General features: G+C 38.8%; 1 protein-coding gene across 1 annotated transcript in view; it reads right to left on the minus strand.

Moving 5' to 3' along the window:
* SRD5A2 (steroid 5 alpha-reductase 2) overlaps nt 1-27,430 on the minus strand; it is a 41,790-nt gene that overhangs the window by 8,574 nt on the left and 5,786 nt on the right. The window contains exon 2 of the mRNA XM_028117105.1: nt 2,069-2,232. Within this exon, the coding sequence (XP_027972906.1) occupies nt 2,069-2,232 (164 nt within the window). The remainder of the gene's footprint in view (nt 1-2,068; nt 2,233-27,430) is intronic.

The raw sequence follows: 27,430 nt of genomic DNA on the forward strand, positions 1-27,430 counted from the left end.
ACCCAGAAATTATAACCATTAAACACTTTAATGCATATCTTTCTAGATTTTCATCTTATGTAATATCTAGGCCATATTTCCATTTCCCGAGATAGCCCAAAATGCTTCTTAGGGCTGGTTTATGAAAACCAAAGTCCAGTATAAGACCATACCTGGCATCTGGTCATTTTCTCTTTAAAGGCCATTTTAATCTTGCCCAGACCCTTTCCCTTTAAAAAAAAAAATTTTTTTTTAATTTATTTTAGAGAGAGGGGTGTACATGTGCATGCAGGTAGAGGGGCAGAGCGAGAGAATCTTCAAGCAGACTCTGCTGAGTGCAGAGCCCAACGCTGGGCTTCATCTCACGACCCATGAGGTCATGACCTGAGCCAAAATCAAAAGTCAGATGCTCAACCGACCGAGTCACCCAGGTAACCTGACCCCTACCTTTTTAAAAAATTTTCAGGGCACTGGCTTCTTAAAAAGACACCAGACAGTTGTACCTCAGAATGCCCCCCTTTCTAGATAAGAAGACTGGCTCACTTCCTGATGGTGGCATTCAACTTATCTCTTCATTCTCCTTATTTCTTGTAAACTAACATAAATCATTTTCCTGTATGGTTATATTACCAGTTCAACATATAGTTAGGTACATTTATTGGTTTGTTCTCAGTTTTAGGGTCTTCCATGTAGATTTTTTTTACGTTTTATTTATTTAAGTAATCTCTATACCACCCCGGGGGCTCAAACTCATGACCGCAAGATCAAGAGTCGCTTGCTCCACCAACTGAGCCAGCCAGGGTCCCCCATTTAGATTTTTTTAAACGGAATTATTAAGTTTCATGATTCAAAGGGCAAAATCATATTGAAAGAAAAGTTCTGCCTGCCACCCATTCTCTTTCCCACAGACCCTACAGGTCACCTTTTTAAAATTAGTTTCTTTTTTTTATCAATCCAATATTCCCTTTTCCAGTTTTATACACACACACACACACATACACACACAAACACACATTTTCCTTCCATCGTTTTTACACGAAAAGTAGCATTCTAGATACACTGTTCACACTCTATTTTTATTTAACCACATATTCTGGAGATACTTCACAGGAACACAGAGATCTTCCTTGTTTTTGTTTTGTTTGTTTGTTTGTTCTTGTGGCTCCAGAGCACTCCATTGTGTGCATGTATCAGCATTCATACGACCAATCCTCCGGTCATTTGTGTTTTCAAACGTTCCCTCTGACTGCTGTGTGCAGAAGGGGCTATTGAAGGCCAGTACCGGCAACAGGAAGCTTAGTGTGAAGGTCACTGTGGCGGTCCCAGCAAGAGGCCATCACGGGCTCAGACCAGGACCAAGTTGGAGGCGCAAGGGAGAAGTGAGCCCTGTGGGTACATGTTATGGAGCTAGATGCAGCCGTACTAAACTGACAGAGAATTTGATGTGTGACATAAAGAGAGGAATTAGGGGTAATCCCAGCATTTTGGTTTAAGCCAAAATAATATACAAACAATCGAACCTTCCTGACTTGAGTTCCTCTTGCAGATAATGAAAAAGAAATTCAACAGTGTTTTCTAGTATTTTAGATAAAATGGTCAGGAAAAGTTTCTTTGAGGAGGTACAAATGGTTAGACACCTAAATAAAGTGAGGGACCAACCTCCATGAGTATATGTGGACAGAACATTCTAGACAGAGGGAATGGTCTGTACAAAAGCTCTGGGGCAGGACCAGCTTGACCATTTCAGGCCCAGCAGGAAGGCCACTGAGGCTACGGCACAGTAACTGGACAGAGGCAAGAAATGGGGTGGGGAAATCGGGCAGGACCAACAACACTTAGGCGTCACCGGCATAGGCAGTGATAAAGAATTCGTGTTTTATCCCAAGAGTAGCAGAAATGTACTGGAGGATTCTGAGGTACAGAGTGACATGATTTTCAAAGAGCTTTCTCGCTGTTTTATAAAGAAAAGCGCGGGGTAGCAGGGAGAGAAGAGGAGAATGGAATTCACTGGGGGGTAATTGCAGTGGGTGGGGGGAAGGTGCTGGAGATTTAGGCAGGGTGTGGGTAAGAAGTGGCCAGGTTTACTTACCCAGGCTAAACCGTACGTCTGTGTACCACTCAGCAGGGTATTCAGCACAGTAAATCAGATAGTAGGCTTGGAGCAGTCCATTTCCCGTGCAGAAGACAAATCCTCTGACAAGAAATGCAACTGGGAAAGGCCTCCCTCTAGTGAGCAATGAGTAAACAAAGGTCCTGAGATAGATGGGAAAGAAATGTCAGGATGCAGCATTTAAAAAAAAAAAAATCAAACAATGAGATGAAACAACAATTACATCAAACCCATTTTTATTTTTTTTTTAAAGATTTTTTATTTTATTTGACAGAGAGAGACACAGCGAGAGAGGGAACACAAGCAGGGGGAGTGGGAGAGGGAGAAGCAAGCTTCCCACCGAGCAGGGAGCCTGATGCGGGGCTCGATCCCAGGACCCTGGGATCATGACCTGAGCTGAAGGCAGACGCTTAACGACTGAGTCACCCAGGCGCCCCCCCCTTTTTTTTTTTTACATCAAACCCATTTTTAAGGGGCACCTGGGTGGCTCAGTCGTTAAGCATCTGCCTTTGGCTCAGGTCATGATCCCAGGGTCCTGGGACAGAGCCCTGCCTCGGGCTCCTTGCTCAGCGGGGAGCCTGCTTCTCCTCTCCCTCTCCCCCTGCTTGTGTTCTCTCTCTCACTGTGTCTCTCTCTGTCAAATAAATAAATGAAATCTTTAAAAAAAAAAAAAACATTTAAAAAATCATTTCCCTTGAACTTATGCAAAAAAGAACATCACTCCTCCATTCTAGAGCAATCCTTTATGCTATTATTTGTCTTGCTTCATTAAAGGCCATAGTAGTCACCATTTATTACCTTATTTTATTCTCAAACCAGCCTTGAAAGGTAAATTTCATCTCCATCCAGTAGTTAATAAATTCAATCCTATGAGCCCACGATTGGAGCTCGGCTTTTTATCAATCTACAAATGAAACCCAGATGACACTGGAGAAAGGGAGAGCCTCGCTTGCCCCTGCAGTGGTGGGATGACATTTTGATAGCAGCCACTCCACCGTTCAGCTTTCTAATTGTCGCTCTGGTATGATTTAATTACCGATACTGTGGCATTTCCTAGGAAGTGGACCGCAGAATCGCTCGAGAAAAGAAAGAGATTTCTCTAACTGTTAGGAAGCATGAATCTAGAGGAAGCTAGGAAAATAGGATTAAAAATATATAAACAGCCTCAAAATAAGATTTGCCCAAGATATAATGCTAAATACGAGAAATCAACTACATTTTCTTTATAATTTTTCTTCTTTTATGGTGCACTATAACAATCACACAGGTGAGTTCATAAACCTACGTGAATAGTTGAATGCATAACTATTAAATAAACACCCATATAGTCACTAAACAAGTCAAGAACTAGAACATTCCCTTCACCCCCAGAAGCCTCCCTCTCTATTCACCATGCCACTATCATCCCAGAGCTAACCACCATCCTGATTTTTGTAAAAGTCACTTCCTTTTGCTTCTTTACAATTTTACCACATTTGGATTTATGCCTAAAAATATAGTTTATTTTGATCATTTTTAATTCCATATGAATGGAGTCATATTCTATGATTCTTAGAGTATCCATTGATGTCTTATTTCTTTAACTCATCATATTTCTCAGATTCAAGCATGTTGTTGCATATAAGCTATAGTTCATATATTTTCATTGTTGTATATTACCATTAGGTATGAATATACCACATATGTTTATCTATTTTACTCTGATGGATATTTGGGTTGCTTCCAAAGTCTTGTAACCTCTCAGAGCTATTTCCCCATTCTTTAATATTTTACATTTTATGTTTAAACCTTTGATACATCTGGAATTTCTTTGTTGTAAGAAGTTAGATAAAACTCCAACTTAATGTTTTTCCTAATGCTAGTAAACTTACTAAATTCTTATCTTTCACTGAAATGCACTCTCATGGGTATTACATACTAATTTATCATAAAAATTGGTTCTTTTTCTGGACTCTTGATTCTGTCCCATTGATCTATTTATTGTCAGTACTACACTGTCTTAATAATTGTACTTTTAATATATGTCTTAATATTAGGTGGGGCAGGGTCACCTTTGGCTCAGGTCATGATCCCAGAGTCCTGGGATGGAGCCCCGCATCGGACTCCCTCCTCAGCAGGGAGTCTGCTTCTCCCTCTCCCTCTGCTCCTGCACTCTCTCTCTCTCTCTCTCTCTCTGCCAAACATATAAATAAATAGAATCTTTAAAAAAAATTGGGTGGGGGCTATTTTTTTTTTTAAAGTAAACTCTACTCCCAACCTGGGGCTCAAACTCACAACCCCAAGATCAAGAGTTGCATGCTCTACTGACTGAGCCAGCCAGGCATGGGGGTGGGGAGGCTATTCTTATATCATTACCGTTTTTGAGGACTTTCAATTTATTCTTTTTTTTTAAGATTTTATTTATTTATTCATGAGAGCCAGAGAGAGAGAGAGAGAGAGGCAGAGGGAGAAGCAGGCTCCCAAGGAGCAGGGAGCCCGATGCGGGACTCGATCCCAGGACCCTGGGATCATGGCCTGAGCCGAAGGCAGATGCTTAACCATCTGAGCCACCCAGGCGCCCCTTTCAATTTATTCTTAATTACTTATTTCTTCATGTGAACTTTAAAACCAATTTACAGAACACCCCCTCCCAAATTTTAGAAATACTCTTAAGTATAAAAATTAAGTAAGGGAGGGAAATAGCAGGAGGACCTCCAAGAGTTCACCCTTCCATAAAAGCGAAAAAAAAAAAACTGGCAAAAAAAAAAATTCAGAATCAACTTTTTCAAAACTCAGTGTCAGCCAAAGGCTTACAGCGACCTGGGAAGCATTTAAGCAAGAGAATGTCTGGATCTCAGGAAGGGCAGCAAACATTGTGGCATTTTCTTTCATCCTAGTTCCATTTCCCACTTTCCAGCTTGGCAGAACCTGAAAAGTAACAGCCCACATTCCCAGGATTGGAGGGAGGAAGATGGGGCTGGAACTCTTTCAAAGCCTCAATCCCAAAAAGAAATAATTGTTTAACCTGCCTGGTGGTTCCCTAGAAGACTGCTCAAAAGGCTAGTCTTTTCCACCTCACTCAAACACACCCAGTGTTCATGTCTTCTGCCCATTTCTTGACTTGAAATCAAGAGACTTCTCTGAAGATGACACACAAATGGCTAACAGACACATGAAAAAATGTTCATCATCATTAGCCATCAGGGAAATTCAGATCAAAACCACACTGAGATACCACCTTACACCAGTTAGAATGGCAAAAATGGACAGGGCAAGACACAACAAATGTTGGAGAGGTTGTGGAGAAAGGGGAACCCTCTTACACTGCTGGTGGGAATGCAAGTTGGTACAGCCACTTTGGAAAACAGTGTGGAGGTGCCTCAAAAAATTAAAAATAGAGCTACCCTATGACCCAGCAATTGCACTCCTGGGTTTTTACCCCAAAGACACAGATGTAGTGAAAAGAAGGGCCATATGCACCCCAAGGTTCATAGCAACAGTGTCCACAATAGCCAAACTGTGGAAAGAGCTGAGATGCCCTTCAACAGATGAATGGATAAAGAAGATGTGGTCCATATATACAATGGACTATGGCTCAGCCATCAGAAAGGATGAATACCCAACTTTTACATCAACATGGATGGGACTGGAGGAGATTATGCTAAGTGAAAGAAGTCAAGCAGAGAAAGGCAATTATCGTATGGTTTCACTTATTTGTGGAACATAAGGAAGAGCATGGAGGACACTAGGAGAAGGAAGGGAAAAATGAAGGGGGGAGAAATCGGAGGGAGAGATGAACCATGAGAGACTATGGACTCTGAGAAGCAAACAGGGTTTTGGGGGGGAGGGGGGAGGGGGGATGGGTTAGCCTGGTGATGGGTATTAAAGAGGGCACGTTCTGCATGGAGCACTGGGTGTTATACAAAAACAATGGATCGTGGATCATCACATCAAAAACTAATGATGTACTGTATGGTGATTAATGTAACATAATAAAATAAAATTTAAAAAAAAACATAAGAGGAAAAAAAAAAGTACCCAGTGCTAAATGTTTCTGGGGAAGGGGGAGGTTGTTGAATGTTTTACCAGGACAGTGGCCTGAGGCAAAGGATAATAGGTGGGGCAAGTAACAAACCCACCAAAAAGCTTTAAAGGAAAGATGGACGAATGAGATGCCCATAAGGGGTTTTGAAAATCTCAGGTATATTTCTGGGAATCTAGACCGCCATGACATGCATAGGACCATGCATATGTTCAAAAACAGACCTGAAAATGTCTTAAACTCTCACCTCTGATTGACCTTGAGGTTTGCCCAAGTAGCTAACAAGGCTAAAAGCAGAGCTGTAAACTATGTGGGTGATTAATGAAGGAGTCTCTAACAGGCACACAGAGGCCCTTGGCAAAGACCAGGAGACATTGGTTCGAGGTGTTTACGTAAGGCTCTGTCCCATGGTTAACTGATCCTTGAGCTAACCAAGCAGTGACGTCAGTGGCCACAACAATCAAGACTTCAGAGAAAGGGCACCGGGGTGGCTCAATTGGTTAAGTACCTGCCTTCGGCTCAGGTCACGATCTCAGGGTCCTGGGATGGAACCCCTGCATTGGGCTCCTTATTCAGCAGGGAGACTGCTTCTCCCCATGCCTCAGCCTCTGCTCCTCCCTCCACTTGTGCTCACTCTCTCTCAAATAAATAAATAAAAATCTAAACAAAAAAAGACTTGAATGAGTGCAAAGGAACCACCTGTACCTGAACAGAAGGGTAATGTCGACAACAGCCTTATAAACATATTGTTACCAAAAACAATACATTTACTGAACTCTTATTATTTGTCCCGTTCTAAGCACTTTGCATATATTGGCTCACTTAATCCTCACAGCTCTATGAGATGGGCAGATGAAGAGTCAGACACAGCGCGTGAGGTTAGGTGACAGGGTCATACAGCTAGTAAGTGGAAGATGCCCTACAATTTAACCACAGAGTGCACCACTGTCTGCATTTTCTCTTAATTAGCTTGAATTTTGAGATATAATTCACATACCATAAAATTCACTATACTAAAGTATACAATTAAATGGTTTTTAGTAGATCCAAAAAATTGTGCAACCTTTGCTGGTTTTCCATTTACCTCTATTTACTGGTTGTTTTACATATAGAAAAAGGCCTTTGATTTTTCTAATATTATATATTAATTTTGTTCCCAATCACATCCTTAATTCCCATTTATCATAGTTTTTCAGTATATTTTCCAGGATTTCCCAGGTATATCAATATTTGCAAATAATGTTATACTCCTCTCTTTAAAAGACCCTGGAAGCTTTCTCTCTCTCTCACCCTCAAAAAAAGGAAGGGGGGGGCACCTGGATGGCTCAGTCAGTTAAGCACGAGACTCTAACTATTGATTTGGCCTAAGTCATGATCTCAGTGTTGTGAGATCAGCCCCAAGTGGGGCTCCAAGCTCAGTGCAGAGTCTGCTTGACAGTCTCTCCCTCTGCCCCTCCCCCGACTCATGCTCTCTCTAAAATAAATAAATAAATCTTTAAAAAAAAAGAACTAAGATTTTCTGCTAAAAGATACAAATATAAAATCAACAAAATGTAATGTTAAATTTGAATTGGAAATATCAACATGAATTCATGACTTTTAATACTGACCCACCCAAAGACCTAGGAGTAATGACACACCAGTAGCAATAAGCACTGGGTCTCCATTTGTAAATACTATTTTCTAAAGGAAGCAGGCCACCATGGAGAAATAGCTCATTCCAGATCAGAGGCAGGAAAAGTACAAGGTGAGACAGTTCATGGTGTTGGAAAGTAAGGAAACAATTGAAGATTAAAGGGGGGATAGGGAGCGGTGCCTGGGTGGCTCACTCTTGGTTTAGGTTCAGGTCATGATCTTAGGGTCCTGGGCTTGAGCCTCGGGCCTGGCTCCACACTCAGCATGGAGTCTACTTGTCCCTCTCCCTCTGCTCCTTCCCCCCACCCCCGCTCTTCCTCTCTCTCATAAATAAAATTTTTTAAAATAAATAAATACATAAAATGGGCTGTGGGGTTGTCGAAATGACATGGGGCCAAGTGGAAAGGAGTTCCTCTACCCAAATCTGTAACAAATGGGGTATAGAAAAGAATGATTGTAGTTGATTGTAAACACCTGTAAACTGAGGTTAATCTTTACTACCTCATTGGATTCTTGTAAAAATTAAACAGGATTCTGCAAGGAAAAGTGCCCAACACAGGACAGTTGCTGAAAAATTTGTTTCTCTTCCCATTCACACCCCATAAAGCCTTGAGGGCCTGAAGGTGGCTTATGTTCTTAAGGGGAAAGAGTCCTTGAAGGCTACAGAAAGGCTACTTTTAAAATAGTTGTTTACATCCCAGTGTGGCCCTGTCAGTGCCAAAAATGCCCCCCAACCTGGTCCTTGCATGTAGCCATGCTTCCAGATCAAATCATGTAACTGCCTCACCCTTAACTTCTGGACTTTTTAAGTCTAAATGCAAAGCCAAAACTCACTGCATCTCATCCAAAGGAGTATGTAATAACCAGAACAGGCTCACAGCTATAATAAACAACTCTAAAGTATCAGAGTTTCCACATAATAAAAGTTCATTTCTTGCTGGTGCCCCCGTGCAATGCTGTTCAGGGCTGGTGCTCTGCTCCACAATCATTCAAGACCCAGACTCTTCCAGGGCATCCTCCTCTTCTGGCGGGCAAACAGAGAGAGTGAGAGCATGGAGGAGTGTGGACAGGTTTTCCCAAGGGCCAGGCAACAGGCTGCAAGTGGAATAGATGACTTCCAACCTCACTTTTCTGCCCGTGCACCCTCCGCAACACTCCCCATGCTAACTGCAAGGGAGGCTGGGAAATGTAGCCTCGCTGGATTTCTCTGCAGGAAAAGGAAAAGAGAGTCAAGTAGCCCAAGAGGTTGACAATTAGTGCTGTGGAGGGTTGCTGGTGAGTCTCACCTTCAGATCCCACATATGCCCTGAGACTCAGTTTCCCTGGTTTGGGACCACTTTGCTTTAATTCCTTCCTACACTGCTAATGACCTTTTCATTCTTTTGTGTTTGTTCTGATACAGAGACTGATAAGTACTCTGTAAACATAAAGTTTTCTATCACTGCTAAGTAAATATTCATTTGGGGCACTCTTATTGGAAAGGGTTAACTGAAATTGCAAATCCAAATTAAACCAAAGAAACAACCTTTAAAATTACACATCTTCCATAGACCAACTCATATTTAACTAAGTCTTCTTCAAATATAAATCCTCTTGCTAAGATTATCAAGCCTATTGAAGACTTTTCACTATATGAAATTTTAGACTTCATTGTCAATCAAAATAAATTCAAACTCTCTATATATAAATATAAGGTTCCCATGTATACATTTACTTGTTATGTGTAGTAATGACTCCCTCAACCCATGTACCCCTTCACCCACCACCCTATTGTTTTGCTTTCCTTTACAGCAAAACTCCTCCAAAGAGTTGTCTATACTTGCCATCTCTTTGTCTTCTCCTCCTCTTCTTTCCTCCCTCCCCTGCCATTGAAACTGATCCTGGCAAGACCACCAGAAATACCCACATTTCCATATCTAAGAGTCAATTTTCAGTTCCCTTCTTTTTTGACAAGTTAAGCACTCCATCCTTCTGGAAACACTTTCTTCACTCAGCTTCTAGCACACCGCTTTCTGTTGGTTCTTCTTCTACTTTACTAATGTCTCCTCATTTTCCTTTGCTGGTTTCTCTTTATGTCCCTGACCTCTAAATATTAGAGTGCTTCAGGGCTCAGGACTCTTTTCTTTATTTAAAACCACTGTAGATGGGACCACATTTTAGTCACATATCTTTAAAATATCATATACAGAATGACAACTCCCAAATTTATGTCCTTGAACTCAGATTCATATAGTCAATGTCCCACTAGACATCTAGTTTAAAGAATATCTCAAACTTAATATATCCAAACCCAAACCCCTGATTCCCCACTTTTCCCAAAATCTACACCTCCCTAAGTCTGTCCCTTCTCAGTAAATGGCAAGTTCATTCTTCCAATTGCCCAGATTGAACCACTGTTGACTCCTCTCTCTCTCTCTCTCCCTCTCTGTCTCTTTTTCTCTCTCTCTTTTTGTAAAGATTTTATTTATTTATTTATTTGAGATAGAGAGCAAGAGAGCAGGAGCAGGGGAGCAGAGGGAGAGGGAGAAGCAGGCCCCCCGCTGAGCAGGGAGCCTGATGTGGGGCTGGATCCCAGGACCCTGGGATTATGACCTGAGCCAAAAGCAGATGCTTAACTGACTGAGCCACCCAGGCGCCCCTGTCTCTTTTTCTCCATCTCTCTCTGTCTCTCTCTCATACCCTGCATTAAATCTATTAACAAATCCTGTCAGCTCTACCTCAAAATATTTCCAGAATCTGACCACTTCTCACCAACTCTATCAAACAGAAAGATAATAAGAAAATCTCCAAAACTTGGGAACTTAACTGCAGACTTCCAAATAATTTATAGTTCAAAGAGGAAGCCTCAAAGGAAATCAAAAACTACACCAAACTCATTGAAAATGAAAATTACAACATATCAAAATATATGGGACACAGCTAAATCAGTGCTGGGAGGGAAGTTTGTAGCACTAAATGCATACAATAGAAAATAGGAAAGGTCTCAAAGCTCCCACCTTAAGAATCTAGGAAAAAAGAAAAGCATAACACCAAATACTGCCAAAGGAAGCAGAAGAAAGGCAATAATAAAGATAAAGATAAAAGCAGAAATCAATGAAATTCAAAACATTAAAACAATAACTAAAACAAGACAAAGAGCTATTCTTCGAAAAGATCAGTGAAATTTATATACCTTAAAAAAGACTAATAAGGAAAAAGAGAGAAGATACAATCAGGAATGAAACAGGGGTTATCATTACAGAACCTGAAAACATTAAAAGAATAATAAAGAAATACTATGAACAACTCTACATGCATAAATTTGACAATTTAGATGAAATCCTTGAAAAACACAGCATCATAGCTCACCCTAATGAAATAGATCACTTGAATAGCCCTGTAACTATTAAGGAAATTTAATTCATAATTTTAAACTTCCTCCTCAAAAAAATCCCAGGTCCAAATGATCTCACTGGAGAATTCTACAAACATTTAAAGAAGTAACACCAAGTCAACATAACTGCTTCATTTTATAAAGCTACAATCACCCTGATACAAAAGCCAAACAAAGATAGTACAAAGAGAAAAAAAAACTGCAGACCACTAACCCCCACAAATATGAACACAAAAATATTTAACAAATTGTTAACAAACAGAATTCAGGAATATATACAAATAATTATGCAGAATGAGTAAGTGGGGTTTATTCCAGCGATGCAAGACTGGTTCAAAATTCAAAAATCAATCAATGAAATCAACTATATTAGCAGAACAAAAAGAGAAATATTGTGATCATATCAGTCATTGTAAAAAAAATGTTTAATGAAATTCAACACCCAATAAGGATAAAAACTCAGAAAATAGGAATAGAGTAAATCTTCCTGAACTTAATAAAGCACATCCACAGGAAACATTATAATGAACGGTCTAAGATCATTAACAAGACAAGGATGTCTATCTATTCTCACCACTCTTACTTAACAAAGTGCTAAAAATTCTAGTCAGCACAATAAGGCAATAAAAAAAAAAAAGCAAACACATCAGAAGGGAAGAAACAAAACTGTCCCTGTTTGCAAATGACATGACTGTCTCTATAGAAAATACCAAAGAATATACAAAAAAACCCCAACCTCCTAATAAGTGAATTCAGCAAGTTTGCAGGATACACTATATTCAATTACATTTCTATATGTTATTAATGAACATATGGACACTGAAATTAAAAATACAAAGTAACATTTACAATAGTTCAAAAATAAAATACTGAGGTGCAAATCTAAACAAATATGCACGGGACTTGTATGGTGAACACTACAAAGCATTAATGACAGAAATCAAAGATCTAAAAAATGGAGACATACTATGTTCATGGATTGGAGGACTCAACATAGTAAAGATGTCAATTTTCTCCAAATTGATTGTGAAATTCCTATAAATTCTGGCAAGATTATTTTATAAATATAGACAACATAATTCTAAAATTTATACTGAAAAGCAAAGGAGTTTTGATAACTAAAACTATTCTGAAAAAGAATAAAGTGGTAGGAATTTTCTTACCAGATTTTAAGACCAATTGTATAACTGCAGTGATCAAACCTGTGTGGTATTGGTGGAGAGATACATAAATCAAGGGAACAGAGAACACAGAAATACACCTACACAAATAGGCCCAACTTATTTTTTTATAAAGGTGCAAAAGCAATTAAATGGACAAAAGATAGCCTTTCAACCTGAAAATTCTCAGAATCTATTGCTAAGCAAAGAGGTCTTAGGCTTGACACCAAAGCACCATCCATAAAAGGAGAAAAATCATAAATTGGACTTTATCAAAATTTTTAAAACTTTTGCTCTTCATAAGACCCTGTTAAAAGGATGAAAAGAAAAGCTACATGTTAGGGGAAAAAATATTTGTAAACCACATATCTTACAGAAGACTAGAATTTAGAACATATGAAGAACTCTCAAAACTCAACATTAAAAACAAAACAAATTCCATTAGAAAGTGGGCAAAAAACATGAAGAGACATTTTACCTACAGGTATATAAAGATAGCAAATATGGACATGAAAAGATGTTCAACATCATTAGCCTTTAGGAAATGCAAATTAAAACCACCATGAGATATTATCGCAAACCTATTAGAGTGGCTAAAATAAAAACTGACAACATGAAATACTGGCAAGGATAAGAAAAAATTGGATCATTCATACACTGCTGGTGGGAATGTATAGCCACTCTGGAAAACAGCTCAGCAGTTTCTTCAAAACCTAAACATGAAACTGCCATATTCCAGAAATTGCATTTCTGGGCATTTATCACAGAAAAATAAAAACTTATGTTTTCCAACATTTTGTATTCAAATGTTTATAGCAACTTTATTCATAACAAAGACTGGAAACTCAGATGTCCTTCAATTTGTGGATTATTAAACAAACAAGTACATCCATACCATTGAATACTACTCAGCAATAAAAAGGAAAGAATTAACAATACATAAAACAACCTCAATAAGTGTCCAGATAGTTATGCTGATTGAAAAAGAAAAAGCAAATTTCAAAAGGTTACATGCTATATTCTGCCATTTATATAACATTGTTGAAATCACAAAAGTATAGAAATGAAGAACACATTAATGGTTGCCAGTGATTTAGGTGGGGGTGGGAACAGGAGGAAGTGAGTGTGGCAACATTAGGAATCCCCCTGGTAATGGAAATATTCTGTCTCTTTACTATAACCAACACTCTAATATCCTGGTTGTGATACTGCAGTATAATAGTGCAAAATGTTACCTTTGGAGGTAACTGGGTAAAGGTTACACATGATATCTATGTATTATTTCTTTTTTTTTTTGATATCTATGTATTATTTCTAACAATTACATGTGCGTCTACAAACATCTTAAAATAAAAAGTTTATTTAACAAATACGTGATGTCCAAATGTATATATGTCATGAGCATTGGTGGCTGACTTGGAGAATCAGTTTTTAACTGTGTACATCTATAGAGAGATTCTCTTTATCTAGCTTTAGAGATAGCCCTTAAATTCTATAGGCCAGTGGCAGATATGGCTGAGTATTAAAACTACCTCACCTACTATAAACTCTTTCAGAGATTTATGAAAGCTCTCTGGAAGATTTTGATGCCACCAACCACCAACTCACCCACAGAGCAGTTCTAAGAGCTAAGCCCAAGAGATGCTCAGCTATGTGAAAGGTAACCCAGAACGTGGCATAATTCTTCAGGAAAAAAGTAATAAATAAATACTCAAGAAATATAAAGAATACTCAGTAAATAAGTAATAGATTATTCTAAGTTTTATCCATCATCTTTCTGTTTGGTTGTTTCTACATGGGTAACTGTGGCAAAGTGAAAACGGATGGTGAATGTACTACTTCCAAAATACCTGACTATCTTAGTTATTTGTTATTGCTGCACAATAAATCACCCTAAAACTTAATAGTTAAAAACATCAACAAATATGGGTTTTCACTTACAGTTTCTATGTGTCAAGGAATTCAAGAGTGACTTGGCTAGGCAGTTCTGATTCAAGGTACCTCCAGAGATTGCAGTTAAGGTATTCACCAGGACTGCAATCATAAAAGGCTTGACCGGGGCTGGAGGATCTGCTTCCAAGATGGCTCATTCATATGGCTGGAGAGTGGGTGCTAGGTGTGGGCAGGTGGCCTCATCTTCTCCACACATGGGCCTTCTCCATATTCACTTCAACAAAGGGCAGCTTGGGTATCCTCGTGCCATTGTGATAGGCTTCCCCCAGAACAAGCAATCCAAGATATAGTGTCAACAGAAGCTCCCTTTTTTTGTGACCTAGTCTCAAAAGTCACATACTATCACTTTGCCACATTGTATTTGTCAGAAGCAAGTCACAAATTCTGGCCCCCATCCAAGGAGAGGGTAATTGTGGACCATATTTCCAAGGAAATCATGTCAAAATAATTTGTGGACATATTTTTAAAACTACCACAATGACCTTGGCAACTTAACTCCTCCACACCTCAGTTTTCCATTGACAAATGGAGGATAATAATGATGCCAACCTCAGAAGGTAGTTGAGAGAATTAAATGGTATAATTGAATATAACTGGTACATATTAGAACTTAATGACTCTTTCTTTCCCCAACCAAAGGAATATATCAGTTTCTCTCTATAAATATGAGGGCCAGCAAAAGACCAACAGTGATACTGGTCTTTGTGCCTTACTTAGTTTTTGTGTCTGCTCACATCATATCCCCCTTATGGGGCCCTCTCCTCCTGATTCCCTCTTTCTCTCAGGTTCTCAAGATCCCAAACACTCATGACATAGACATGCTTGGTCATACCCCAAAAGGTTTCTTTTTCCTGGAAATTTCCCAATCTTAACAGTTTTCCAATTCTCTTAATGAAACCTACCATTCTTTTGTCCCAATCCCTCAGGATGCTCTACTTCCTGTTATCTTCTAAGTGATGGCTAACCCCTATGGCCAACAATCTTTCAGAAGCAGAGTTAGCACCTGTTGTGACTACGTTTGCAACTGATCTTAAAGACTAGGAAAGTGACACAAGTTACCCTTCTCAAAAAAAATCTCTTACAACAAAATAGAAGATTGAAGATTAAACCCTACCCCCCCTGAAAGAAAGTTGAGCCTGTCACTCATTCACGCTTCACAGGAATGCTTTAATCAAATAATAATCAGGTGGCACTCACCCTACCTAAGATCAACTTCACTGTGAAAATGAGAATTGTGATTATGAAGGAGAGATGCCATTTTGCAACTGGACATACTCGGGGAAAGGAGAACCCTAGATAGAGTTTTTCAATGTGGAGATTCCCTGTCATTGGGTATCTCCAGGGAACATGAAGGCCCTGCCTGAGTGACAGGAGAAGTAGTGAGAAAAGAATGCTCAAATGAATGTGAAAGGACATTTTTCTCAAAGTCTTGTTGGTTGCCTTGCATGTGGCAACGAAAAACATCTCCCAAGGTGACTTTGGCCCATACCCTCCACGATGGCAGACAAGGAGCAGTCAATGATGCAGGATTTCGTGTTGTCTCTCCTTTGGATCTATTTGCATTTTTTACCTGGCTCTCTGGAAACATATTGCTTTAAAACAAAACAAAACACTTGAATGGTAAGAATTTCAGACATGTTTTAGAGCCCAAAGAAAAGAGTTGTAGGGGCAGATGGTTCTTTGGTACCAATCAGATTGTGTTCAAGTAGGCCTATTCTGTTTATGCACCCAGGTGATGGAAGGTCCTGATAAGTAGGCATCTATCCTGATATCCAGAGAGAGAGAGATTGCTATTGCTGAGCCAGGGAAAAATCTGAAGCTCACAGATAGGGTAATTTTCCTAGGGCCACATGAGATGGGATTCAAATGAAGGTCCTCTGCTTCAAAATAACTCATGCATTTCCAATTGGAAAGAGAAATTGTGATCATCATATACAACTGGGGAAAAAAAAGTCCCACATGCCTCTTAAAAGAACCCAGGTTTGGTTTTCAGACATTTTAGCCCAAAGATCTATTGCATCTGTTGCATTTGCCACCTAACATTCGTTCTTCCTTCTTAGAGTAACTACCTTGGATCACCTTCCCATTTTAGCCCATGATAGGGTTCATCCTCTCCAGGTCCCTCAGCCAATCAAAATAGGGATAGCCTTATCACACTGGTTGTTTCAGAGATGGGCACATGACCCAACAAATCCTAATAAAGTTTTGCTTACATTTTTTTGAGAACTGTTCTTCTTCATGTGTCCTAGATCAGAGAGGATATAAGCTCTTAGATGCTACAGTTATCTTGCCACCACTAAAGGACAGCCTTTCTGAGAACAGAACCAGTAAAGGCAGAGCCAAGAACTAGAGAGAGAAACTGAGTCCTGATTGTATCTTTGGAACCACTGCATCAATCTGGACCTGAAGCTGGAATTTTTCAATCATGAGCATTAATAAATTCAGGTTTTACTTCAGCCTATTTGAATAGACCTTCTGTCACTTGGAACTGAAAGAGTCCTGATTAAAGCACAATCACACTGTTCTCTCTGAAATAAGCATCAAACTTTTCCAAATATAAAGCCAGAATTGGTGAGGGTTTTGGGTTGCATTTAATCATAAAATAGAGTTTCCCCCAATTATTCCCTTTGGAGCAGAACCTACCAAGAGGTTCTTTCCTTGTTGGAGCCTCTCTACCTGCCAAAGGCATTGAGCCAACTAGTCCTCTGAGCCCTGGCTCACTTCCCTGAGTCCTTTCCAAGAAATAACAAACACTGACAATGAATAGTCACTTGTCTGTATATACAAAGATGATACCTATTATTGTAAATAATGGTTTTGGATATATGAGAGAGTGGGATGTGCAGGCCAAATGCAAAGGTGACTAAACATGGAATGAGTCAGTGATGCATCCCATCCAAGCTTACATTTTTTTATGGACCTTGTGTCATGGGTTGAATAGTGGCCCCCTAGAAAAGATGTGTCCATGCCCTAATCTCCAGAACTTTGAATATTACTTTATAACAAAAGAGTGAAGATTGTGTTATATGGCAAAAGATGTGATTAAATTAAGGATCTTGAGGTGATTATCCTGGATAGTCCTGGTGTACTCTAAATGCAATCACATGTATCCTCATACAAGAAAGGGACAGAAAAAGAGAAGAAAGACACACAGACAAAAGACAATGTGAAGACAGAGAACAGAGATGTGACCATAAGCCAAGGAATGCTGACAGCCACCAGAAGACGGAAGAGACAAGGAATGCGAGCTTCCTGAGGGAGCAAAGCCCTGCTGACACCATGATTTCAGACTTCTGGCCTCCAGAATGGTGAGAGAAAAAAAAAATTGTTATTTTAAGCTACCCACTTTGTGGTAATTTGTTACAGGGAACTAATACACCTTGTTAGAATAATATTAGGCCATTGAAATTAATTTCAGTTCAGACATTTGGTAGGGAAATACCAACAAAGGACAACAGACAACTAATGTTTATATAGTGCTTACTATGTTCTTTGCACACATTAACTCATTTAATCTTTATAGTTACCCTAGGAAATAGATATTATTATAAGTATCCCATTTTACAGATCAGGAAACTGAGGCACAGTGAGCTTAAGCTAGCTCAGGGTCACACAGCTATGAAATATAGAGGTAGGATTTAAGTCCAGGTGGAGCTAATTCCAGAGTTTATGCTCTTGACCACTGCTCTATAGCAGTTACTATGTGGAAATTTGTGTACATCAGAGGTTCTCACTTCTGGTAGCACTTTCAAATCACTCGAAGGGCTTTAGGAACACTAAAGAGGAAGAAGCACACTGAAGACAAATTATTCATAATCTTCAGCACAGAATCCTGAACATCAGCAGTTCTTAAGAGTTCCCCCAGATGATTCTAATGTGCAGCCAGGGTTAAAAAACACTGACATAATAACCTCCAATTGCAGATTTAACTAATTCTTTCAAGTTAGCATTGGCTAGATGTTTGGCTTCTCCAAAAGCTATGTCTACACAGAGAAATTAGAATGCAAAACCTAGTGAAAGGCCCAAGTCAATAATACCACATTGTTTTTTTCCTGCAGCAGAGTAGCTGACCATTTCGTATCAAGGGCTGTACCATGGGAAAAAAATCTGAGGTTTCCCCCAAGGATCCTGTGACTTCTTCTCATCTTGCTCCAACACCCTACAAGTGAGGATAGTCAGGTCCCATTGTCAATGTCCAGCAGATGTGATCTGGTTTGAATTATCTAGTGGTCATGATCCAGCAGATCTATTTAAATTATGTAAAACACTGAGATGATTAGCTCATGAACACCTAAAATACAGCAAACTATTTTTAATTTTCTATTTATGTGTTTTTATATCTTTATATTTATGTCCTGGTAGTATTGGGAGACCCTGGAACTCACTTCTCTTCCTTTCTGCCCCTACATAGAAGTTCAATCTAAACATATGATGAATTACCAAAGTTTTAAGGAACTTTGAGGGTTCCTCTGAGTGATAGAAAGATAATCATCATTGAGGTACAATCTCTTACAAGAGACATATTACTACTGACCACTACTTATACCCTCAAAGGTGAAAATCTGAGTATACCAAGAGAATCAGACAACCTCTTGGCCTGAGTAATTAATAGATTAATTTGAATAACTAATTTTTTTTGTTTAAGTTGATCAATTTGAGGTAGATTTTGGCATTGTGTAGGCATACCTGCTCAACCATTCATGCTAACTGCTCATGACCAAATAAATAAATTGTAAATGGTGGCATGGGGTAGTTTTCAGCTTGAAGCACAAAGTTCAGTAAGCCTATTATTGTAGGCTCAGGGCAAGGCATGTTCACTGTTGGACACAAATACACCATTTCTCTAAGCTGCAATTTTGTCTCCTTTATTTCTCATTGTTTGCAAAAAGAAATTTCTGGTTTTCTAATTCCAGCTGTTTGGCTTCATACTGCAGCCCAGCTTTATAGGGCTTCTCATATTGTCTGGAAACTGTTCTGTACAGCCATGTGGCAATGAGGCCTATATAGTGCCATCATTCTGAGAACCTCTGAGAAGTTTCGACCTTCATATCTACATTCTACAAATATTGTCCTGGGACTAAGTAGCCCTGATCAAAGGGCACAACTTTCAAAGATGGATCTGCCTCAGTGCATCTCCCTCCTACATCTTCCGTTGTTCACACTGATGAAAAAAGAAAAAGCCTTTTCTGGGGTCTCTGTGGCAGAATTTACCATGTGTAAGTTTCAACCTGTCATTCATAAGCACCTGCTGGTATCTCCCACACTCTATCCCCCACCTTATAGTCTTAGGGCCACCTTGCCAGCAACAGCTACATGGAGCCACATAACTCCTGTAAAGGAAGCCACCATTCTCCTATCATGCTTAGCTCTCCACAAGTTTAGAAACTTGTAACATGGGACCTAAAGGTAATTGCACATTAAGCCTGAGGACGGAAAAAGCAATAGGGTTAAATGGAGAAAAAAAAGGAAACTGTTATGGATGAAATGTTTGTGTCCCCCCAAAATTCATATGTTAAAATTGAATCCACAATGTGATGGTATTTGGAGATGGGGCCTTTGGAGGAAATTAGGTCATGGAGGTTGAACCTTCATGAACAGGATTAGTGCCCTTATAAAATGAGGCCAGAGAGCTAACTCACCCTATTTCCACCATGTGAGGATACAACAGGAAGTCAGCCATCTGAAACCATCAACCAGAAAAGGCCCATCACCCAAACTGGACCTTGCTGGCACCATGATCTTAGACTTCCAGCCTCCAGAACTGTGAGAAATAAAGTTCTGTTGTTGATAAACCACCCAGATTCTGGTGGTTTTTTTTTTTTTAAGATTGATTATTTATTTATTTATTTATTTGTCAGAGAGAGAGAGAGAGCACAAGCAGAAGGAACATCAGTCAGAGGGAGAAGCAGGCTCCCTGCTGAGCAAGGAGCCCAATGCAGGACTCAATCCCAGGACCCTGGGATTGTGACATGAGCTGAAGGCAGATGCTTAACTGACTGAGCCACCTAGGTGTCTCAATTATGATGCTTTGTTATAGCAACCTGAGCTAAGACAGAAACACTCATAACAAATTGGTGGAAAGTTTAGAAACACAAACCAATGAGCTTCAGTATAATAACACTGAGTACAAGCAGAGGCTACTAAAACCTACAAGTCAACAAGTACTACAAATGATCAAATTAGCAAAGATGAATGCTAAAACCCATCGGAGGGACTTTTGTTTCCAGTCAAGATGGAGTAACAAGGACTAGATTTACCCTCCAGGCTGAACAACAAAAATACAAAACAACAAGACAAATTATATGAAATAATGATTTACAAAACATTGAACATCAGGCAATGAAAGACAAGGATCCCTGAGAGACACATAAAAATGACATGAGCCCTATAACAACTGATCCAGGTGACTTCTTTGAGAGAATTTTTCCTTTCAGGGAAGGGGATCTCAGACAGAAGTTTAAAGACTTGCTGCACTGAGGAAACACAACTGAGATTCTAGATCAAGAAATCTAGAAGCCTCAGGACAGAGTACTGAAGATGAGAGAGATACAAAGAGACCTGCAGAGAATCCTTCTCAAGTATTCAACAGAGCCTTAATTAACGCATTTATGTAAGGAAAGGATGACTCAAAAGGATTAAAGGGAACAGTGCCCAGTATTCACACATGGTCAGGAATAGAGCCCCCCTTCCTAACAGCCAGACATAGAAAGTCATAATACATGGGACATTGGATAGAATATTCATAAAGGTCTTACCTCAGAGGAAAGGATTAATTAGCCCTGTCACTAGCACTCTTCCAAAACCACTTAGAAAAATCAGATCAAGACCTGAAAGGATCAAATTATTTCCAAGTAATTTAACTGCATCCCAGAGTAAAGCTCAAGAATATTTATAGGAATACAAAAATATTTAACACCCAACCAACCAAAGATTGACCAACCAATCAAAGATTACCAGGCATTTCTTCCCCATAATTGGAAGAAAAATCAATCAAAACTGACATAGAAATGATACAGATGTTAGAATTAGCAGACAATGACATTAAAACAGCTATTATAACTATTCCAGTTATGGAATGAATAAATCATGGGGATAAAAGGTATGGCATGGGGAAGATAGTCATTGGTATTGTAAAAGTGTTGTATGTGACCAATGGTAGCTACACTGTGGTGAGCACAGCAAAATGTATAAACTGGTTGAATCACTCTGTCATACACCTGAAAGTACTTCAATTTTTAAAAAACAGCTATTATAACTGCATTCCAAATGTTCACAAAATTAAGTAGAGACATGGAAGACAGCAGAAAGACCAAAATCACACTTCTAGTGATTAAAACTACAATGTCCGAGTTGAAAATATCCCAGATGGAATTAAGAGGCTAAGACAATGCAGTAGAAAAGACTATGAATTGAAAACACAGCAATAGAAACTACTCAAAATGAAATACACTGAAAAAAAAAGAATCACAAAAAATGAAAGGAGCATCAGCAAGCTCTGGGATGGTTTTATACATGTGTGGGCCTCATAGATTTGTAATTGCAGTTTCTGAACAATAGGAGAGAGAAGCAGGGAGATGAAGAATAATGTATAAAAACAGTCCAAATTTGGATGAAAACCTTAAATCCATGGATCTAAGGAGTTTAAAGAACCCCAGCATTAAAGTCATGAAGAAAACTATGCCAAAGAACATAATAAATTGCTCAAAACCAATGATAAGGAGAAAATACTAAAAGTAGAGATAAAAAGACACATGTACAGAGGAACAAAGATATGAAAGACAGCAGATTTCTTTTTATAAACAATGCAAGCAAGATGACAGTGGAGTTACATCTTTAAAGTACTGCACGAGGATAGCTGTCATTCTAGAATTCTATATCCTAGAAATACATATCTTCAAAAACAAAGGAGACATAAAGACATTTTCAGATATTCAAAATCTAAAAGAACTGTTCTAAAAGAAATAAAGTTCTTCAGGCAAAATAAAAAATAATACCAGATATAAATATGGATCAATCCCCAAAAGTGAAGAACATCAGAAGTGGCAACTACACAGGTAAATATATAAGTTTTTCATTATTTAAATCTCTTTAAAAGATAATTGACCAGGATGCCTGGGTGGCTCAGTCAGTTAAGCATCTGCTTTCAGCTCAGGCCATGATCTCAGGGTCCTGGGATTGAGCTCTGCATCAGGCTCCCCACTCAGCAGGGAGTAAGCTTCTCCCTCTGCCTCTCCCCACTACTCAGGCTCTCTCTCTCTCCCTCTCTCACTCTGTCTCTCTCTCAAATAAATAATTTTTTTATTTTAAAAAAGATAATTGTTTAAAAAAATAATAGCAGTATGGTGAAGCTTTTTATAGCATTCATATAAGTAAAACAAATAATGATGGTCACATAAATTTCAAGAGAAGAAATGGAAGTATTTATTTCATATTCTTATACTGTACATGAAATGGCATAATAATACTTGAAGGTAGACTGTGATAAATTTAAGATGCATGCAATAAACCTATAAGCAAACTAACAAAAGAGTTATAGGTAATAAGCCAAAAAGATATAAAATGAAAAAATAACAATCCAAATGATAGAGGATAAAGAGAAAATGGGAACAAACAACAGAGGGACAAATAGCAATATTCCACAGTGGAATTAAATTATAAATTAGTAACATAAAATATCTGGAAAATCCCTAAACATTTGGAAACTAAATAGCACCCTTCCAAATAACCCATGGATCAGAGAAGGAATAAAAAAGATATTTTGAAATGAATTAAGATGAAAACAATACATAAGAATTTGTGAGGTGCAATAAGCAGTTTTTTGTGTGAAACTCATAGCAATAAGTGCCTACATTAGAAAAAGGAGAAGGTCTCAATCTATAACTTGAATTTCTGCCTTAAGATACTAGAAAAAGGAGAACAAATCAAACCCAAAGTAGAAGGAAGATAAATATAAATATCAAAACAGAAAACAAATAAATAGGAAACAGAAAAATCAATAGAGAAACTTAATGAAACCAAAATCTGGTTCCTTGAGAAGATTAATAAAATTGATAAAGCTCTAACTAGACAGATGGGGAGGTAGTGAGAAGACATAAATTACCATTATTAAGAATGAGAGAGGTGATATCCCCATAGATTCTACAGATATAAAAAGGATATTTGCGTGTTGGCAACTTACCAAGTAACATGATTACATTTTAAGGGACCTTCAACATCCAAACTCAAAGTATCAATATGAAAGGTGACAATTAGAGGAGCTAGTGATGTCATAGTGGCTTAGTAAAAGAGAACTTATACATAAATGGTGACTTTTCCCTCAAAGCAAATCCTTCAAAGCAGTGCCTACTTGTAGGAGTATCTTGATCTCTATGGACACTTAATTGCATGGTCAGTTTGCAAGGTACTTCTTAAAACCTTGTAGTATCAGTGTTATTTCTCCTATTAGGTTTAGCGGGAGTTAAACCACTGAACACTGAAAATATTACAAGAAAAAATGCAAACCCGGGGCGCCTGGGTGACTCAGTCAGCTGAGCATCAGACTCTTGATTTCAGCTCAGGTCATGATCTCTGGGTCATGAGATCAAGCAAGGAGTCTGCTTGAGATACTCTTTCTCCCTCTCCCTCTGCCCCTCCCCCACTCTAAAATAAATCTTAGAAAAGAAAAATGCAAACCTGAAGTATCAGCTAATTCCATCATTTTGTATTCCAACCATTACCAATATTAATTCATACATGTTAATGTGGATTTTTCACAGTGTACTCTTTATGTGCTATTTTTTACTAAATGATTTTACATACCTATTTTCATCATATAGTCCAAAAAACTAGTATTTGTAAGTATACATGATATTCAGTCATATTGATTATAATCAGCACTTAATTATAGAGCATTTAAGTAACTTCCAGTGTTTCACAGTTGTGAATAGTAACACTATACTTTTACATAAATTGCTTTCTTTCTTTTAGATTCTTTCCCTTGAGAATTTCCCCTAAATGAAATTCCTGAGCCAAAAAAAAAAAACAAAATGAAACAAACAAACAAAAAAGTGAACAGTTTTTCAGCTACCGTTAAACATGGCCAGATTAGCCTCACAAAAACTTAGAGCAATTCCCAGTGGGACACAGGGCCACATATACATACAATTTTCCCACTGGCCCACCTACAATGTTTTTAATATTTATTGAGGTACAATTAACAACCAACTGCACAAATTTAAAGTATGTACTCTGATAAATTTTGAAACTATCATGATATCAAATCATGAACACATCCATCACCACCAAAAGTTTGCTCATACCCTTCATAATCCCACCTTCTATCCCTGTTTTCCCCTAGGAAACCACTGATACTTTATGTACTCTAGATTAGTTTCAAGCTCATAGAATTCTATATAAATGGAATCATAAAGCATGCACTCTTTTGGCTTGGTTTCTTTTACCCAGAATAATCATTTTGAATTTCATCCCATGTTGTAGCACACATCAATAGTTCCTTCATTTTTATTGATACATAGTATTCTATTATATGGATACAACACAGTTTGTTTGCTAATTCACCTGTTAATGGACGTTTGGGTTGTGTCCAGGTTTTGGCTACCACAACTAAAGCTACTACCAACATTTGCATACAAATCTTTCTATAAATATGTGCTTTTATTTTTATTGGGAAAATAGCTAGCAATGGAATAGCTAGGTCATATGGTAGATTTATGTTTAACTTTTTAAGAGACTGTCAAAATATTCTCCAAAGTGATTGCCATTGTACATTCCCATCAACAATGTAGGTGAATTAGTATGGTCAGTCTTTTTAATTCCAGCCATTCTAGTGGTTGCATACTGGTATCCCATTTTGCTTTCATTTACATTTCCCTAATGACTAATGATGTTGAGTATCTTTTCATGCTTTTATTTGCCTTTATGTTTTCTTTAGCGAAGTATCTGTTCATATCACCAGATGCAAGAGCAATTCATTAAAGAAAGAACAGTATTTTCAATGAATGATACTGAAACAATTGGATATCCATACACAATAAAAGATGATTCATACTTTGATTCATACTGCTAACACTATATAAAAATTAACTGAGGATGCCTGGGTGCCTCAGTTGGTTAAGTGTCCAACTCTTGATTTCAGCTCAGGTCATGATCTCAGGATTGTGAGACTAAGCCCCATGTCAGGCTCCGGGCTGGGCTTGAAGCCTACCTAAGATTCTTTCGCTCCATCTCCCTCTGCCCCTCCCCCATGTAAAAAAAAGAAAGTAACTCAAGATGGATCATATACATAAATGTAAAACCCAAAATTATAAATCTTTTATAAGGAAACCAAGAGAAAACCCTCATGACCTAAAGATTTCTTCGATATGACCCCAAAAGCACAAAAACAAATAGAAAAGTTGGATAGCATTAAAATTTTAAACTCCTGCTTTTCAAAAGACATGGTCAAGAGAATGAAAAATAAAAGCCACACAGACTGGGGGAAAATACTTGCAAAGCATATATCTGGTAAAGAATTTGTATCCAGAATACATAAAGAACTTTCACAACTCAATAATATGAAAAAAAAGGATCCAATACTCCAATATTTAGATTTGTTCAACAGATATACAACGTTGGGCAAGTAAAGAACACTCAATGAAAGACTGAAGTGAGGCCTTGTACTGTTGTTAAAGAGAGCAGATAGGGCCAGGAGAGAGAAACAGACACCATACACAGAAAAGGATCACGGGGTGTTTCACGGTCAAGTAGGAAATCTGTCAAAAGCATATTGCCTATTTTCTTCACGGTAAGTTCTAGGATCAGCTTTTGACAGCATGGCCCAAGTATAAAAGAAGAGTTTTGAAAAGGGCGTGGAGCCTGATTAAGGTCTGGATAGTAGGATTGGATATTATGGCATATATTCAAAAGATATTGGATATTAAAAGGAGGAGAGGCATTCCAAGTCAGAGTATCTGAAGAACCGGGCAATTTTAGGTCATAGGTTATCAAGCCCCTTTTCCTGACTGACCATCACATTCCCACCCCACAAGTCTGGGAATGGACCATTCTTTGAGGACCAGTTCCAGTGCCTGCCCATCACTCCCACTCACCCCCACCAATCACTGCAATCAGATGGAGTGCAGTCATTTGTGAAAAAGCATTAATAATAGTGGATTGTCTCAAAGACAAAATGAGATAACCAATGTAAATCATGTAACATAACTCCTGGAACACCCCGAGCTCAATAAATATTGGTTTCCCTTTCCTTTTCCCCCTTCCCTAACCAAATGGAAGGCAAATTGCACTGCTGGCCTCAGTTCAGAGGATTTTTTAATTTAGACCTCCTATGCTGAGCTCTTACTAAAGGATCCTGTGTTGAGCACGGCGACTTTTTAAACAACTCGATTCCAGATTTTGATGGCCCCATTGCCATATGTGGCAGGGAGTCAAAAAGTAGAATGGGAGGGGCCCCAGGCTCCAGAACCAAGTTGCCAGGCTCTGGCAAAAATCAATAGACAGACAACTTTTCTGTTCTAGAAACAGAAAGCATTCGGAGGGGAAGACGAACCATGACTATGGACTTTGAGAAATAACCTGAGGGTTCTAGAGGGGAGGGGGGTGGGAGGATGGGTCAGCCTGGTGATGGGTATTAAAGAGGGCGCGTTCTGCATGGAGCACTGGGTGTTATACACAAACAATGAATCATGGAACACTGCATCAAAATCTAATGATATGATGTATGGTGATTAACATAATAAAAAAAAAAACAGAAAGCATTTATGCTCCCCCCCTCCTGCTGGCTGAGGGCCCATCATTTTGAGTATCCCTCCTGGCCTTTCCACTGTCCCCAACTCATTCCTCCTCAAGGAAGGAGAAGCAAATTGCCTGACTGGTAAACTTAAAAGCAGCACCTCTCAAGTGGTGTGTGTAGCTCAGGCCACCTCCCACTCTGCTGCCTTCTCAGAACAGGTTTTCTGAGTGTTGCTGGGCATTCTTGAGGTACAGTGTTAGGAGGCCCACATGTAAGCCACATTGCCCCAACTCAGCTTTAATGAGCTCTAATAAGGGTGGTCACTATTGCTTAACTCCTAGGTTTATCTCTCAGTTGGTTCTGAACTTGGCTGGGGGAGAGGAGTGCCCTCTAGTCCATGAACACCCAAGCACAGACGAGCAACAGAGACAGCACATTCTGGGGCATGACTGTGGCCCCCTGGAGGTCCCCC

Source organism: Eumetopias jubatus, unplaced genomic scaffold, assembly GCF_037043125.1.
Source record: "Eumetopias jubatus isolate StellerSeaLion01/CBP00866 unplaced genomic scaffold, mEumJub1_p1.0 scaffold_9, whole genome shotgun sequence".
Lineage (NCBI taxonomy): Eukaryota > Metazoa > Chordata > Mammalia > Carnivora > Otariidae > Eumetopias > Eumetopias jubatus.